This window comes from Scomber japonicus, chromosome 8, assembly GCF_027409825.1.
Source record: "Scomber japonicus isolate fScoJap1 chromosome 8, fScoJap1.pri, whole genome shotgun sequence".
Classification (NCBI taxonomy): Eukaryota; Metazoa; Chordata; class Actinopteri; order Scombriformes; family Scombridae; genus Scomber; species Scomber japonicus.
The window spans coordinates 9,748,145-9,762,954 of record NC_070585.1 but is presented as its reverse complement, the minus strand read 5'-3'; the positions used below and the strand labels follow the sequence as shown (position 1 = coordinate 9,762,954).

General features: G+C 39.1%; 1 protein-coding gene across 1 annotated transcript; it reads left to right on the top strand.

The window, feature by feature from the left end:
• The first annotated feature begins 1,640 nt into the window (after positions 1-1,640).
• Positions 1,641-14,810, top strand: LOC128362539 (endothelin receptor type B-like). Its single transcript, XM_053323318.1, has 8 exons — positions 1,641-1,814; positions 6,713-7,248; positions 8,507-8,619; positions 8,704-8,908; positions 10,814-10,963; positions 11,053-11,186; positions 11,299-11,407; positions 11,933-14,810. Exons 2-8 carry the CDS (start codon positions 6,862-6,864, stop codon positions 12,071-12,073), a joined length of 1,239 nt encoding a protein of 412 aa, XP_053179293.1. The 5' UTR covers positions 1,641-1,814; positions 6,713-6,861; the 3' UTR covers positions 12,074-14,810.

Here is a 14,810-nt window from a genome sequence, read left to right as displayed (position 1 = left end):
GACACAGCACGTTGTCTCCTCTTTCTCTCACACTCACACTCACATACACACAAACACACACACCCACACATACACACACAGGTGCAGAGCAATTCAATATTGAGTTGGGGAGGGCTAATGCATAGAGCCATGTGCATAATGGTAACAATGTCTGCTAATGATTTAACAATATGAGACTGTGCTAATGACAATAATGATGCACCAGGAATAGTTGCCTCCCAAAATAGAGCAGGGGATGGGTGTCATTAAACAGACTTCACAGAAAGGTCCTTTGTTTGGTGTGTGAGTCGAGTGTGTGTTTGTGTGCCCGCTAGTTTAATGACAGTGGTGATGGTGTGAGGAACGGGGGACGTTTACGAGACTGCTCCTGTTTTTGGTGTGTGTGGTGTCTTTGTTGGTATTTATCCATGTGTGTGTCACAAGCACTGACGAATGAAAATGTTGTGAGATGTTTTGGATTGTTACTATGCACTTATTGATATGTTATATGATCACATTTAACTATTTAAGAACCACTCTCTGTATCATGTTTTTAATTGACAGCGGATGCACAGCACAGGGAGCACTCATAAACTCTTCCAGCAGGCCAGATAGTGTCTGTGCACTATTATGTAAAATATTATGTAACAAAGGATCACAAATTGCAATTTCAAGTAAGTATAATAATTGATGAGAGATGCTATACATGGTATAATGTGCAGAGAACCAATGAGAGACAAAACAAAACTCACCCATTATCAGTAATTCTGTCAAATTCTCTTTCAGATTCCCCACTGAACACTGATCTGATCTTAATGGGAAAAAATGGGAAAAGGTATAATTTTTTTTGGGGAGGGGGGGTTGTCTTAAAAGTAGTAAGAAGAACAGTCCCTTCAGTAAATTCAAGAACCAGTCAGAAGCTATTCAGTGGGTTGCTGCTGGACATAAGTGTTGCTGTGTCGAATTGCTTTATGTTGCCCTAGAGATGGGTCTCTCACGGACGAAGCACAGGCCAAAGCATGAGACAAGGGGTCAGGAGCAATATAATTGTGCCCTTATGTCCCAGAAAGAGGATAAGTGTCTAATTTCTTTATTCTGTTAAATTTATGCATCACACAATATATGTATGTATTTTTTTGCTAAATAAAAAACATAAATTAATATATTATATAACCAAAAAATGCATTATTTCTTAATGCAATTTGGTGGAAATATGAATTCTCACAAAACATATGTGGAACCAACACCTACCTGAATAGTTTTCATAGCTTACATGCTTTCATGGGAGGAAGCAGATGTTAGGGCGTGTATGCATCTTGTGTTTTATAGTAAGATCCTACAGGGGAGAACCCTTGAGTCTGAGCGATTCCCATGACAGCAGACCTCTATTGAAGTTGTACAGCACAGGGAGGACAGTTAATCTTTCGTCTTTGCGGTGTTCTTAGGCAATGTGTACGTCATCAGCAAAATAACCACAAGAAGTATCTAAATGTTTACAGAGGGTTGAAAAAAACTTCATATGAGTGTTTTAGTTGCGTCTCAACAGCAGAGAGGGAAAGATGCTCGTGTCAGGGATGTGATTGGTTGTCTATGCAGCCTCCTGGCTCGTGGCTATAAAGCCTCGCACAGTCAGTCTGTGCGTCAGAGCGCAGACGGAGCAGGGAGAGGATCCTGACGCACGGCCGGACGCGCTGGACACACAGGGAACTTTCAAGAGTGGAACACATCAGAGAAAACACACTTACTCAAAACCTAACAAGCCAATTAGCGGAACTCTGCTGGAATACTGAAACTTTCAAACTTTGGTGTTGAGCACGCACAGCGCCCACGGTCCGGTAAGTCTAGTCTAAATGTGTGGAAGATGAATTGATAACGACCCTGATTGAATTAGACACAGACTCGAAGTGTAAACTAGTAAATAAGTGGCTTGAAGTGTGCAGAAGTAACCACAACCACATGACTTTTTTTATACCGGCGAAAAAAGTAGATTACATATGATTTTTTTGTATTCCATCGCTCCTGGTTCTTTTTGTTTGTATATACATATATTTAGCTTTTTGAATCTGTTTGTGAACTCATTGGCTCAATTAAAGTTGGCGATTTTATTCTGTGTGTCAGGATAAACAATTTCAAATTTGCAATGATTGCAGAATGACAACTTTGCAAGTCGGGATATGTCTCGCTCTTTTGTTCATACAGCGCAGAATTTCAGATTTACGGCCATTAAAACTCATTCAGTCTTTCGTTCTGGAGTTTTACCATCTATTTAAAGCTGACGTGTTGGACCGTAGGGCTTCAGAGATGCTCTCGTACCAAGACAACATCAATAATTTCATGCGGTTACACAGATGAAAATAGAAGACCTGCATTGTTGCAGCTGGAAACATCAGTCTGATCGTGTTGGTCTGTCTACACCAGTCACACAGTTTGCACACTTTCTCAACTTCACGACCTACAGCTATGTGCACCTTGTGCATTGGCCTCACGCAGCGCAATGTGGCACGTGATTGATGCGTGCTGCTGGCCTCACAATAACATATTTAAATAAAAGGACTGAAACTGTGCTCTCTGGCTTTTTGTCTTGGATAGACAGGATGTATGGTCTTTGTTAATTTTGTAGGCCACTTGACTGCAGGGAACCAGAAGAAAAAAAACAATTTCACACTTCAACAAAAGAATTTAAAATTAAGCTATAAACTAAACCTGTCACCTATTCAGGTGCAGTGAAGCTTAAACTCAACTGGTATTTTTCATTTTGAGTCATCAGTTTTTTCCCATCCTTGGGGGAAAAAACTGTCATGTTGTGCTGACATGTATATTGGTGTTTGTTTGCATTTTGACTGCCATACAGAATTCCTATTATGAACATGAGGTGTTCCTGTTATTCCAAATGGAACATTTGGCGGACAAAATAACAGAAACACCTTACAATGTCAACATAAAAAATTGGAGCCTGTGGATCTGTGACTCGATTTCAACAAAAACATAATATGTTTTGATCTGTTTCAGAGTATGTTGCTTTGACCTTTATGCTGTGTGTGTCATCCTGTCCTAGATCGTAGCATTCTTGTTGTGTTTATGAGGCTTCTTTTCAGGAGTTTTACATACAACTGAACACATGCTAAAATTCCTGAAATATTCTGAAATTGGCGACAGAAAAAGCTGAATTATACCTTTAATTGGTTATGAAACTTCATGAAATTATCCAGCCAACTCAAAAACATCCATGATAACATTACGACATGCCATTTCAAAACTTAATGTGGTTTCGTAAGACCTTACTGTTTTGTTCATCCAGAATATGAATGCTTGTATCCAAAAGAAGCATCCATATGAAAACAAACTAACGTACTCTCCAATTTGTCCAAATTGGAGAGAATCCTTTTTTATAAATCTGCTGAAATTTCCAATTTCAACTGTATACTTTGGATACTGTATACTCTCAGTTATTTGCTGCTGTGGATCCACCCTCCCAACATCTTCCTGACATCTCTGTCCTGACATCTTCCTACCTTCAGGTCACTCTCATGACTCCTGCACTTAGGCACCTCAGCTATCACTCTTTCCCCTCCTCTGAGTTTGCCTTTCCAGTGCTTTCCTTTTCCTCCTATTGTTCCTCTAAACAGTACAGTAGATCAAGCTGTCATTCATGGTAATCTTGACCTTTTTTATTGCCATTTTGTTCCTGCACTTCTGTGTTTTTTCACACTTTTTTCAACAAGCCCCTCTTCCTGCACGCAAACACACATTTTCTGATCCCTTGCTCTTTCACTCAGCCAGTTGCCAACAGTCCACCTCCCTCTTTTAAGATCTGGAGCCAGCAGAGCTAAAGGTCAGCGATGGTTACTAAAGTGAAATCTATTAGATTAAGGGGATCAGCCCAATTAAAACTCAGCTTTCCAATTAGATCAGACAATCCTGCTCTAACATAGACTAATGAGTTACCATCTTGTGTAAGAACAGGCCAGCACAAAGGCATTATTGAGATGATGGGGAGGATATGAATGGCAGATGGCCAAATTTTTCAAAACTGATTTCTTGTGATATGTGTGTGAGTTCATCCATGTGATTTTGTCTTTGTGTGTTTGAACAGAACAAGCCTCTGTGTTCTTGAGTTGAATGCAGCAATCAATGGTAGTTGTGTTTGAGAGTCTTTGTGTGCATGTGTGTGTGTGTGTGTGTTTTTATGGTGTGTAAGTGGCTCTGAATGCAAGTGTAAGGACATGCTGTTTTATATTAAGTATTTGTCCACAAACCTTTGCCTTTCCAAACCATGGTGTTTGCATCTGTTCAAAGATGGCGAGGTCATTGAGTGTGTGATTGTGTATGTGTGCATGTGTGTGCATGTCTTTCTGTCTTTGAGAGAACCAATTCAGTTGAAAGCAAAGTGAGGACACTGCTGCATTGTGAGGACATTTTGGGCAGTCCCCACAACTCCAAGAGGAATTAGAGGGTTAATTCTTGGTTTTATGGTGAAGGTTAGATTTTGGGTTAAGGTTCAGTTTAGGGTTGGATTTAGACATTTAGTTGTGATGGTTAAGATTAAGATAAGGGGCTAGGGAATGCATTATATCAAAGAGTGTCCTTGCAAAGTTTTAAATACAAACATGTGTGTGATTGTGCACCCTTATAGTGTGTCTCTACAGTTATTGTCGCCATTGTCAATCAGCTCATTTATCTTGAGAAACGCTTCTGGGCATTGTAGGGGCTACACGTGATTCTTTGGAGGCTCAGTCTTGGTAGAGTCGTCTGTAAGAGAAAGAATCTCTGTCAGACAGACACTCACTAACACGCACACTGAAGCACTGTTTCCTGTCTAAACTCTAAACTCGGTTATCACTATTCGTCTGTTTGGTCTGTTTTATCTTCCACCACCACACTGTCGTTCTGTTTTAGACTGGGTGATAAACTGATGACAATAATTATCTTCATATAATTTTCATTGATAGGAATAGAACAAATGTTCCATAAATGTTAAACATAATTAAACTGAGCAGCTGGGTCATCTTGCACCACTGACTGGGGCCTGGCTACCTACAGCAGCTAAAGATTGGGTTTCCATGCTGCAGAGCACATTTCCAATTCACAAAGCCTCACCTCCAAATCGGCAAATAAAGTACATTTATAGAAAGCCTAAATCCATTCCCTTGTGCTGTCCACTATGGGACTATATTTCATAAAAAATATGAATTATAGTGAACAGTAAGAGACAATTGTTTGATACTGTTTGAAACGATCATGAATTACAGTTCATCGTAAAACTGTTTAAGTATCATTTAGTTTGGTGTGAAACCACTCAATAAACTACATCTCTTGTCTCACACAATATGTCACCAACACCAACATGGCTAGGTCATTTAGTTAGCTAGCTATGTTCACCACACAGATGTATTTTACCCTATCCAGCGAGTCCTGGTCCTTTTGTCAACTGGTAAGTCAACGATTCCTGTTGTTGACTATTGTTCATATTTTTCTGAAAAAAGGGGGCTCATGGTGGTCCAGTCAAAGGGAAGCGACTCTATTATATGTTCCATTATCACTAAAGGAGGCATAAACATAAAGAATAGCTTAACATGAGACACACCTAACAACAGAGAGCAGGAGAGTCAGAGGCAGAGAGTGAAACCTAGCTGCTAAACTAAAGTAACTTGCATATCTTGTAGATCTGAATATTTTGTTAACAACTGTGGGATTAACGAGAAAGTTACTAAAAGAAGGGGAGAGCTTTGAGTGTTTGAGCAGAACTAGTGTGTGTTTCAATAAACAGCAGGTAGATAACTTATCTTGTGAGGCAGCTGGATTTGCAAGATCATGTTTGAATCTATCTTGTCAAACATCAAGTTATATGTACTTGTGTTTGGACTAGCATCCGATCAGCGTCCCATGAGGATTCTTGTGTGATTTTTTGTAAATCCAGCTGCCTCACATGATAACAGTGATAGACAGTAAACGAGGGTTCATCCTATCACCTGCTAAGTATTTTTTGAAAGTGCCTGCCCTTTTAATGATTCAGTGTAACAAACCATATGGTGTGTCATGTAATAATTAGCCACTGTAATGAATAAAATAGCTAGTTAACCTAAAAGTAAATAAGTTTAAATAGAAATAATGCTGTGTCATTTATTGTGACATTTGTAGATCTCAACTGATAAGAACATTTTTATGGTAATAACATTTTTGGCCATATTGCCCAGCCCTACATTTCAATCACACAATTTGTTTAATTTGACTATCAGTTTATCTTTTGGTTATTTAAAAAAATATATTAAATTAAGTTGTTAATAAGTTTAGACTATAAATAACAGTGAAAAAAAATGATCATCACATTTTCCTAGATTCCAAAGACGTGTCTAAAATGCAAAGAAATTTTACGTTTACAATACAAAAAACGCATTTGTGTGTGTTTGTGTGTGTACCCTACATATGTAGCCTAGATATAAAACTTGTGAAACCTAAGATGCCAGACAAAGACTGACATCAGCCTCAAATGTCACACAAATTCGTCTCCCTGCTCTGGGGATGTGTGGATGCAGTTTGGAGTGGTTACAGTAATCTTTTTGTTGTTAACAAATGAACTCGCAAGCCTCTTCAGTTCATTAAAGTCTTAAGTATCACCAGTTCAGTAAATAATCCCAGCATGCATCTTGGAAAGCCTGTATCACCATTTTTCTAAACACATGCAACTGCTTTCCTCTCTGTGCGTAACATCATGGTTTGTTCATTTTCTCTGCAGGACAAACAAGTTCTGACGCCGACCAACGCTGCCAGGCCCACAGCAAGGCCCATTGTGTGATTATGTGTGTGTGAGTGTGTACTTGAAGACTGCTGTGTGACTTTAAGTGAACAAACGTCTTGCTGTGTGAGTGCAAGGCTCGTGTGAAGATGAGGGCCGTTGCTCTGCTGTGTCTCCTGATGGCCATGGAGGTTGGAGCCTCTCGGTTTGTCCGCGATTCCAGGAGTGGGATTGAGGCTTCAGAACCCTCCAAGAACAACGCCTCCATCCTTCTTCCACCCTCACGGCCAGGTCGACCACGGGGATCCTTCCCCCCCATGTGTATAAAGCCTACGGAGATAAAGTATGCCTTCAAGTACGTAAACACCATCGTGTCCTGCCTGATCTTTGTGGTGGGGATCATCGGCAACTCAACGCTGCTACGGATCATATATAAGAACAAGTGCATGAGGAATGGACCCAATGTCTTGATTGGGAGCCTGGCACTGGGGGACCTGCTTTATATTATCATCGCCATCCCCATCAATGTGTTCAAGGTAACCACGTTCATCCTGTGTGTCTGTTTCCTCTGACTGATGACCTCTGCCAGGTCTCAAAGAACTTTTTGGAACTGTAGAACACGCTTTCATCAGTTATGAAGCGACTAGATAAGAATTGTTCCATTTGTTTGATGTAAAATCATAAGATGTCTCGTAACATCAAATCTTGATTCAATAATTCAAAAACAGAACTTCAAATCACTCAAATTAATTCAATATATTACACAGCCCAGGGCCTGTGTCTAATTTACTAGCCTATGACTTTAATCTAAAGTAATCCCCCTGCACTGCACATTCACAGCTATGGATGAGTTGTTAGCAGTGCCTTTCTTGGCACATTATGTGGTTAGATGTGATTTATGAGTTTCATGGTGCTGTTTGTCTCTATGTTCACTGAGTTCTGTGTGGTTTTGTTGATTTTCTTTTTTTGGGATAGACTGTGCAGACTTTACCACAACAACTGCAAGGGACCGTTCAACCTTGAAAACCTAAAAAAATCAAAAATAAAAGCAGATGTGAGCCAATTGTTTCGGAAAAGTGAAGTGTTGGAATTTTAGGAAAAACTACGCCTTTGTTTGCTTCACTTCCCTTTTGTGTGAAGCCAGATGTACCAGTCATGCTGTAAATATAACTGTGCGCCAATCGCAGGTTCCAAACAAAAAGGAAGAAAACAATATGTAAAATGTGTTGTACTTTCCAAATCTGATAAGATTCACTTTGATTAAATGACGCAAATACACTCTGCTGCCTTATCAAGATAAATCAGAGTAATAGTCACTTTGACTCATATTTTCATAGCTTTTAAGATTCTGTATTTCCGAGATTTTTGTCCAAAGTTGCAACTCAAACCGTAATGTTAAACATGAAGTGAGTGGGTGTATTTAAGATAATGATAAGATATAATGAAGAAAAACTATGTACGTGCTGAATTGATGACAGGTGTGGTTTTGTGTGGGGTGTTGGAAGGTCATTCTTTACTAGAGAACATACTGTAGATCTGTTGACTTATACAAAGTAGATTTGATGGTAAAGACACTGTCCTGATGCTGAACTGATTTGAACCCCCCACCCCCCTTCCTAAGAGGAGGCACACTCTATTGTTGGTTTTGGCTTTGGCTGCTGTAGTAATAAAGGAAGACACAAGGAAGAAAGGACCTCGAAATGAACCCTGAAGAATCTATCCATGTGTTTACACAGGTGACACTCCTCAAATGTCTCTAACTACAAATCTCTTTCCTCTTTGTGTGTCATGCAGTTAATAGCTGAGGACTGGCCCTTTGGGGTGTATGTCTGTAAGCTGATGCCTTTCATACAGAAAGCTTCAGTGGGCATCACCGTCCTCAGCCTGTGTGCCCTCAGTATCGACCGGTGAGTACAATCCCACTCTACACACACACACCTGACACTTACTAGAGCTTAACACAGCTAAAACATGTTTGTGTGCATGTGCAGCTACCATGCAGTGACATCATGGAGCAGGGTAAAGGGCATGGGGATCCCACTGTGGAAAGCAGTGGAGGTGACTTTGATCTGGCTGGTTGCCGTGGTGTTGGCAGTTCCTGAGGCGCTGGCGTTTGACATGTTGGAGATGCCGTACAGAGGCAACAAGCTGCGCGTGTGTCTGCTGCATCCAGAGCAGAGCAACGGCTTTATGAAGGTAGGCACTGTGAGGATTAGTTACACGTCAACATATACTGTAATTAAGAAAAGTAAAAAATATTGATTATGCAGCTCAGTAGAGAGTAAGTATCATATTTAATCAACTCAGCAGTTTTTTAACTAAATTCTTGATTGTCTGCATGCTAACATGCTCACAATGACAATGTTAATGAGATGATGGCGATGCAGGTTTACCATGTATAATTTTAGTTTAGGTCTCTTAACCTTTGCTAAATTGCTGGTATTTGGTCATAAACAAAAGTATTAGACATATTTAAAGTTGGAACTCAAGGAACTCATTGGGTTTCATCCACCATATTCCATTAATGTCTCTACAAAATTTAATGTAATCCATCTAACAGTTGTTGAGATATTTCAGTTTGGACTGAAGTGGTGGGCCAGCTGATGTTGCCATCCATTGAGCCACACTGCTAGAGTGGCTAACAAATTAGTCTTGACACCTTCTGGGCTCTGTTTATCTGAAAATGACAATCTAGGTTAAGGATAAAAAAACTGGAACGTATTCACATGGAAGTATGCGAGATCATAACAGCTGAAGGAATGTCTTTAACAACATAATAAACTCAAACAGCTGGATAATTCCATTTTCCTCAAATGATCAAAATAACTTCAGCCCTGCAGAATGTAATCAAGTATCAATTCAAAATGTTTGATAGGGATTGCATGTTATCATTTCTCCACAGGCGTTTGGCCAAAACATCCTGCACATTAGATTTCTCATCTCATCTGATTTAGATCTCTCTATTAAAGCTCACTTGTGAAAAAAAAAAACCTGGACTTTGCTCAGGCTGCACCTGATGTTACTTTTCAAGTTCTGAAGTCCTCGGACTGCTTCACTTCAAAGCTTAGCGACCGATCAGCAACAAAACAACTAGTGTGTTTCTTTAATCAAGACTTCTTTTTTCAAGCTCTGCCAACAAGAATGAGTCATCCTGAGAAATGTAATACAATACATACACACTGCATGCATCAACTGAATGTGACTGTTTCTCATAATATTTATAGTATGTTTTCGGGGCTGCACAGTAAAACGAAAATGTAAAGATATTTCCAGTGTGTGGAAATCTCAAGTTTATTTAAACCAGAAGGCCTCAAAGGAAATGAGGATATGGTAGAAATGAAGTATAAAGCTTCTGCTAAGTCAGTGAAGTGTAATTTGAGTTTAATGTCATTAGCAGCATAGACATAATTCAGACTGAGCCAGTCGTGTATTGATTTCATTGAACAAATGTCTTCAATTCACTCAAAACTAAACTTTCCAGCAGGGCCTACTAGTACAACGACCACATGAAATCTTAACAAATCTTTACCCAATTCAACATATTAATATTAACATAGCTGAACAAATTTTAAGTTCTTGGAAGTGTACTAAAATCTGTCTATATTCAATCCATAACCAGCTGTTGCAATGTCTAAAATCATGTTGCGTAGAACAGGTACAACAGGTAGTATTAAAAAGCTTTTTGTAATTCTTGCAATTGTATATATGTATGTTAGAGATTCTCATTGGGTTTTCTTATTTTATTTTTTTAGTTAAAATATTTCTTAAAACATTTAGCTGTTTGTACTATCATGCAAATAAAACATCTGAGATAAAACATTCAAAATAAGTAATTTAAAAAAAAGTGTTTCAGAAAAAAATCACTTTTAACTTTACATGTCTGCACCATATATGTTTTGACAGGACAAAGTCAAGAGCACATTAATAAGAAACATGTGTAACCTTGTTTGTAATACAGCATTTATGTTGTCATTGTGAATTCTCTGTTCCAGTGCTTTCTGGCCCGAAGGCTGCATTCCATTGCTGGAACATACTTGCCGTATGTTGTACACGTTGTATTTACTGTTGCACATGTTGTGAGCGGATCTTTTCTTATTCCAGTTCTACCAGGATGTAAAGGACTGGTGGCTTTTTGGCTTCTACTTCTGCTTCCCACTGGCCTGCACAGGAATCTTCTACACGCTCATGTCCTGCGAGATGCTCAGTCGCAAAAAAGGCATGCGGATCGCACTCAACGACCACATGAAACAGGTATACATGCAAATTCAAAACCACTGTAATCATAATCTGAAAACCTTGAAGCCACCCAGTAGCATCAATATTTGTCTTTGTCTGTGTAGAGGAGAGAAGTGGCGAAGACGGTGTTCTGTCTCGTGCTTATTTTTGCTCTCTGCTGGCTGCCCCTTCATCTCAGCCGTATTTTGAAGAAAACAGTCTATGACCAAAATGACCCCAACCGCTGTGAACTGCTCAGGTAGGCACGTAGATACAGACGTAAATACACTGCAAACTGAATCAAACCCATTGTTCTCTGCTCTGTGGTTTCCTGTAGCCTTTGTTGTAAACTTTGCCCTCTTCCCTGCCAGCTTCCTGTTAGTGATGGATTACATCGGCATCAACATGGCCTCCCTAAACTCCTGCATTAACCCGATTGCCCTCTACTTTGTCAGCCAGAAGTTTAAAAACTGCTTCCAGGTAAAAATGTATACACAGGCACAAAAAATGCTATTCCTAAAAAACACAGTCAGCAGAAGGCCATTAAAGGGGACATGCTTTTTGTAATTTATGATGTTGGATATCCACAGTATGTTAAACATGGTCAAAGTTCCCAAACCTGAGGTGAACATATGTCAAAATGCTCCCTGCAAGTCACATGCCCTAGCGTCAGCCTGTTCTGAATGCTTTGTTTTCACAATTACCTCTACTTCCTCCCTATGACCACATCAGATTGTTTTAGAAGGCAAACAAAGGGTCCGTTCAACTCCACGTGTGGAAAACCTTTATTTTAAGGTTTTGCACACGTTTTTGTTGTCCACTTGCATATTTGAGATTGGATTTGGGCTCAAGCTAAACTGAGGGCTGCATGAAGAGCCAGTCTAAGTCAAGTTTTTTAAAGCAAAGATATTCTAGTAAAGCCCCAGTATAAAAATATGGACCTGATACATCCCCTTTAATAACTGTCCCCTTTAATAACTGTGTGTGTGTGTGCTTGTCTCATAGTCTTGCCTGTGCTGCTGGTGCTACAGAACGTCTCCTCTGGATGAGCGAGGTTCAGGCGGACGATGGAAGGGCTCTTGCCACGGGAATGGACTGGACCGCTCCAGCTCCCGCTCTAGTCAGAAATACACAAGTTCTTCATAAACATACACACCCACACATTTATCACACATCTCCTCTGCCAAACCCACGTTCCCATCAGCTCCCTTTACGGAGAAACAACATCGTCACTGCTAAAAGTCCGGCGATCAGATCCTTCTGAGGAGGGGAAGATGGAGCGAGGTAGAAGTCATTTTTTACAGGACTCACAGCAGACTGCAAGACTGTAATAAAAGGATCGACCCAAAGTGATGAACGACGTAACAGGACTCTACCTGTTCGTCCTGTAATACCAACTACAAACAAGTATGAAGCTACATAAACCTGTTCATACTCGACACTGAGGCTTGTGTAGAGCACTAAAAGTCTCTCAGTGGACCACTATAGTAAATACATTTATAGAAAATGTTTTTTTAAGCTACGTGTAAATTTATGTACAGTATTATTTACATGCAGATTGCAGACCAATGATTATATTTAGCCTTAGTGCTTCATATGAATAACAGCACTGATGAGTATTACCTGTTGAAGCTTTAATACCTCACGGGGAAAGATAGAGGGAAAATGTGACCCTGAGCTATTTTCCAAAAAGCCTCAATGGTGCAAGCATTTTCATTTTCTTTTAAAGGCACAAGCACATTCTCACTTACGATCAGTAACTTTTTTTTATCTAGCCATCGACTGCATATTGTCATCACTCAACACCCATGTGCCCTGGTGACATCATACCAGAATAAAATGGGCTTCAGTCATGTGGGGAGTCGAACATCGGAAATCTTTTATCTGGAAATCATTGCTGCTTCAGGTCATGTGGAGGGCAGCTGTTGTCCAAGAACGCTGACAAATACCAGATGATTCCCATCATGCTACACAGAGGAGATCATTATAAGCACTTGTTTTATTGCAGTAATCGTGCTGTTGTTGAGTGGTCTCTGATTCCACTGTGTAAAAAGTCTTAATTTCAATGTAGCTTCTATTTTTCTCAGAAAATATTACAAAACACATGGAGCTTATTTAAACCTCCACATGGGCTGACCGGTTATAATTTTCAATTATTTAACCTCTATCGGTGTGTGGTCATGTTACAGAGATTCCTATGGCTGGAAACTACTTAAGGAATACATTTTCTAAAACTGACTCCTTTAAAAGCTTTCCGAAGGTAAAAGAAATTGTGTACAGCTGGGTGTTTTTAAGAAGTGAATGTTCTTTTTCATTTTTATTTCTCTTACTACCTAATGAGCATAGAAATCATTTAGATGTATCAGTTCTTTCCATTAAATATAGTGATCCGATAAATGCAGGTCAAATGTATTATTGATTTAATCTGGTTAATTCATCAATATTTTGTAAAGGAGAGATACAGGAAATGAATTATGTAGTTGGATGGAATAGAAAAATATCCCCAGCATTTTATTATGACTTTAAAGTTAGGACAGATGTAGCTAAAGCGTTGCTGCAGCACTCACTAGTCATGTACTTGTGATACATCTTGTGATGCCAACATATCAAGGAAAAACGTTTTGAATCATTTGGGAAAACCTTCTCATTCATGCAATAAATTCCCATGAGTCATGCGTTAGTAAAGTATTACTTAAGTATATGATTTGTACCATTATTATGAAGTGTTCCCAAAACTTTAAACCTAAATGAATCAAAGTTTTTAACACTGTTAGTAGTGAGCTCATACACTGATGTACAAGCAAGATTAATCCATTTTATGTGGTGCTTTTTTCGCTCTCAGTACATCGTGACTAAGATATGGTGTAACCTCACATATGTATCTTCTATATTACACTATTTAAAAATACGTTCCTCTTTTACAACCTAATTTGTGTTCAACAGCCAGACAATTGGCCTCATGCAAGAATATTTTTGTATTTTTATCCTAAAACTTTTTTTTGTGAGATTTGCTCTCATGAGTGTTCCAAGTCAGATTCAACATAATTACATAACACATTTAGGAGCATCAGTAGTAGGAGACACAAAGTCATTAAAAAATATATAAATCCAGTTGATGTGTCAGCAGAGCAGCTCTGTGCTGTGACAGAAATAAGGAGGGAATGCTTTGATATGCTAAAATGTCTTTCTAAAGCAAAGCACTCCATGTTGGGAGGTGGTCATGTTACAGTCACGGAGAATATTATAGTCTAGGTGAAGTTACACTGTCAGCTTCAACACAAGAGGATACTGGACACAGAGCTGCAGAGAGACACAGAGACAGCTGTTGGAGTGAGAAAAGTTTCCAACAACCAGTGAAATTTGGAAGTTGCTGCACTGAAATATGCCAATAAAAATCATAAAATCTAAAAAACATAATATTAATTTTGCATTAAATGTGTTATGTTCATTTTGGTATCATATTTAAATGTGAGGCATTTCATTAAAGACTGGATTTATATGTTTAATAGATAGATGAATGTTCCTTTGCCACTGTATCTCAGTGAGAGTTTGCAACAGCGCTCAAATCAGCTGATCATGCAGTATGTGACTCATTAACTCATCGTATCTATTTAAGCCATCTTCGCCCTGTTTTTAGCTGCATCTAAAAGCGACTGTGCTCTAGGAGATCTGAGCAGCAAGTATAGGACCACCAAGCTACACATTAGGAGGTAATGTGAGGTTGAACTGAAATGTAATGTGAATATTGGCCCTGGTGTTTTGAATTACATTTATATTGTATGTATTTGTTGAGAATATGCAGTAATAAATATTATTTTATAGCATCTGTGTCGTTTGAGTTATTTACTGATCAATTACAGTATAATTTATTAGTTTGGAGTCA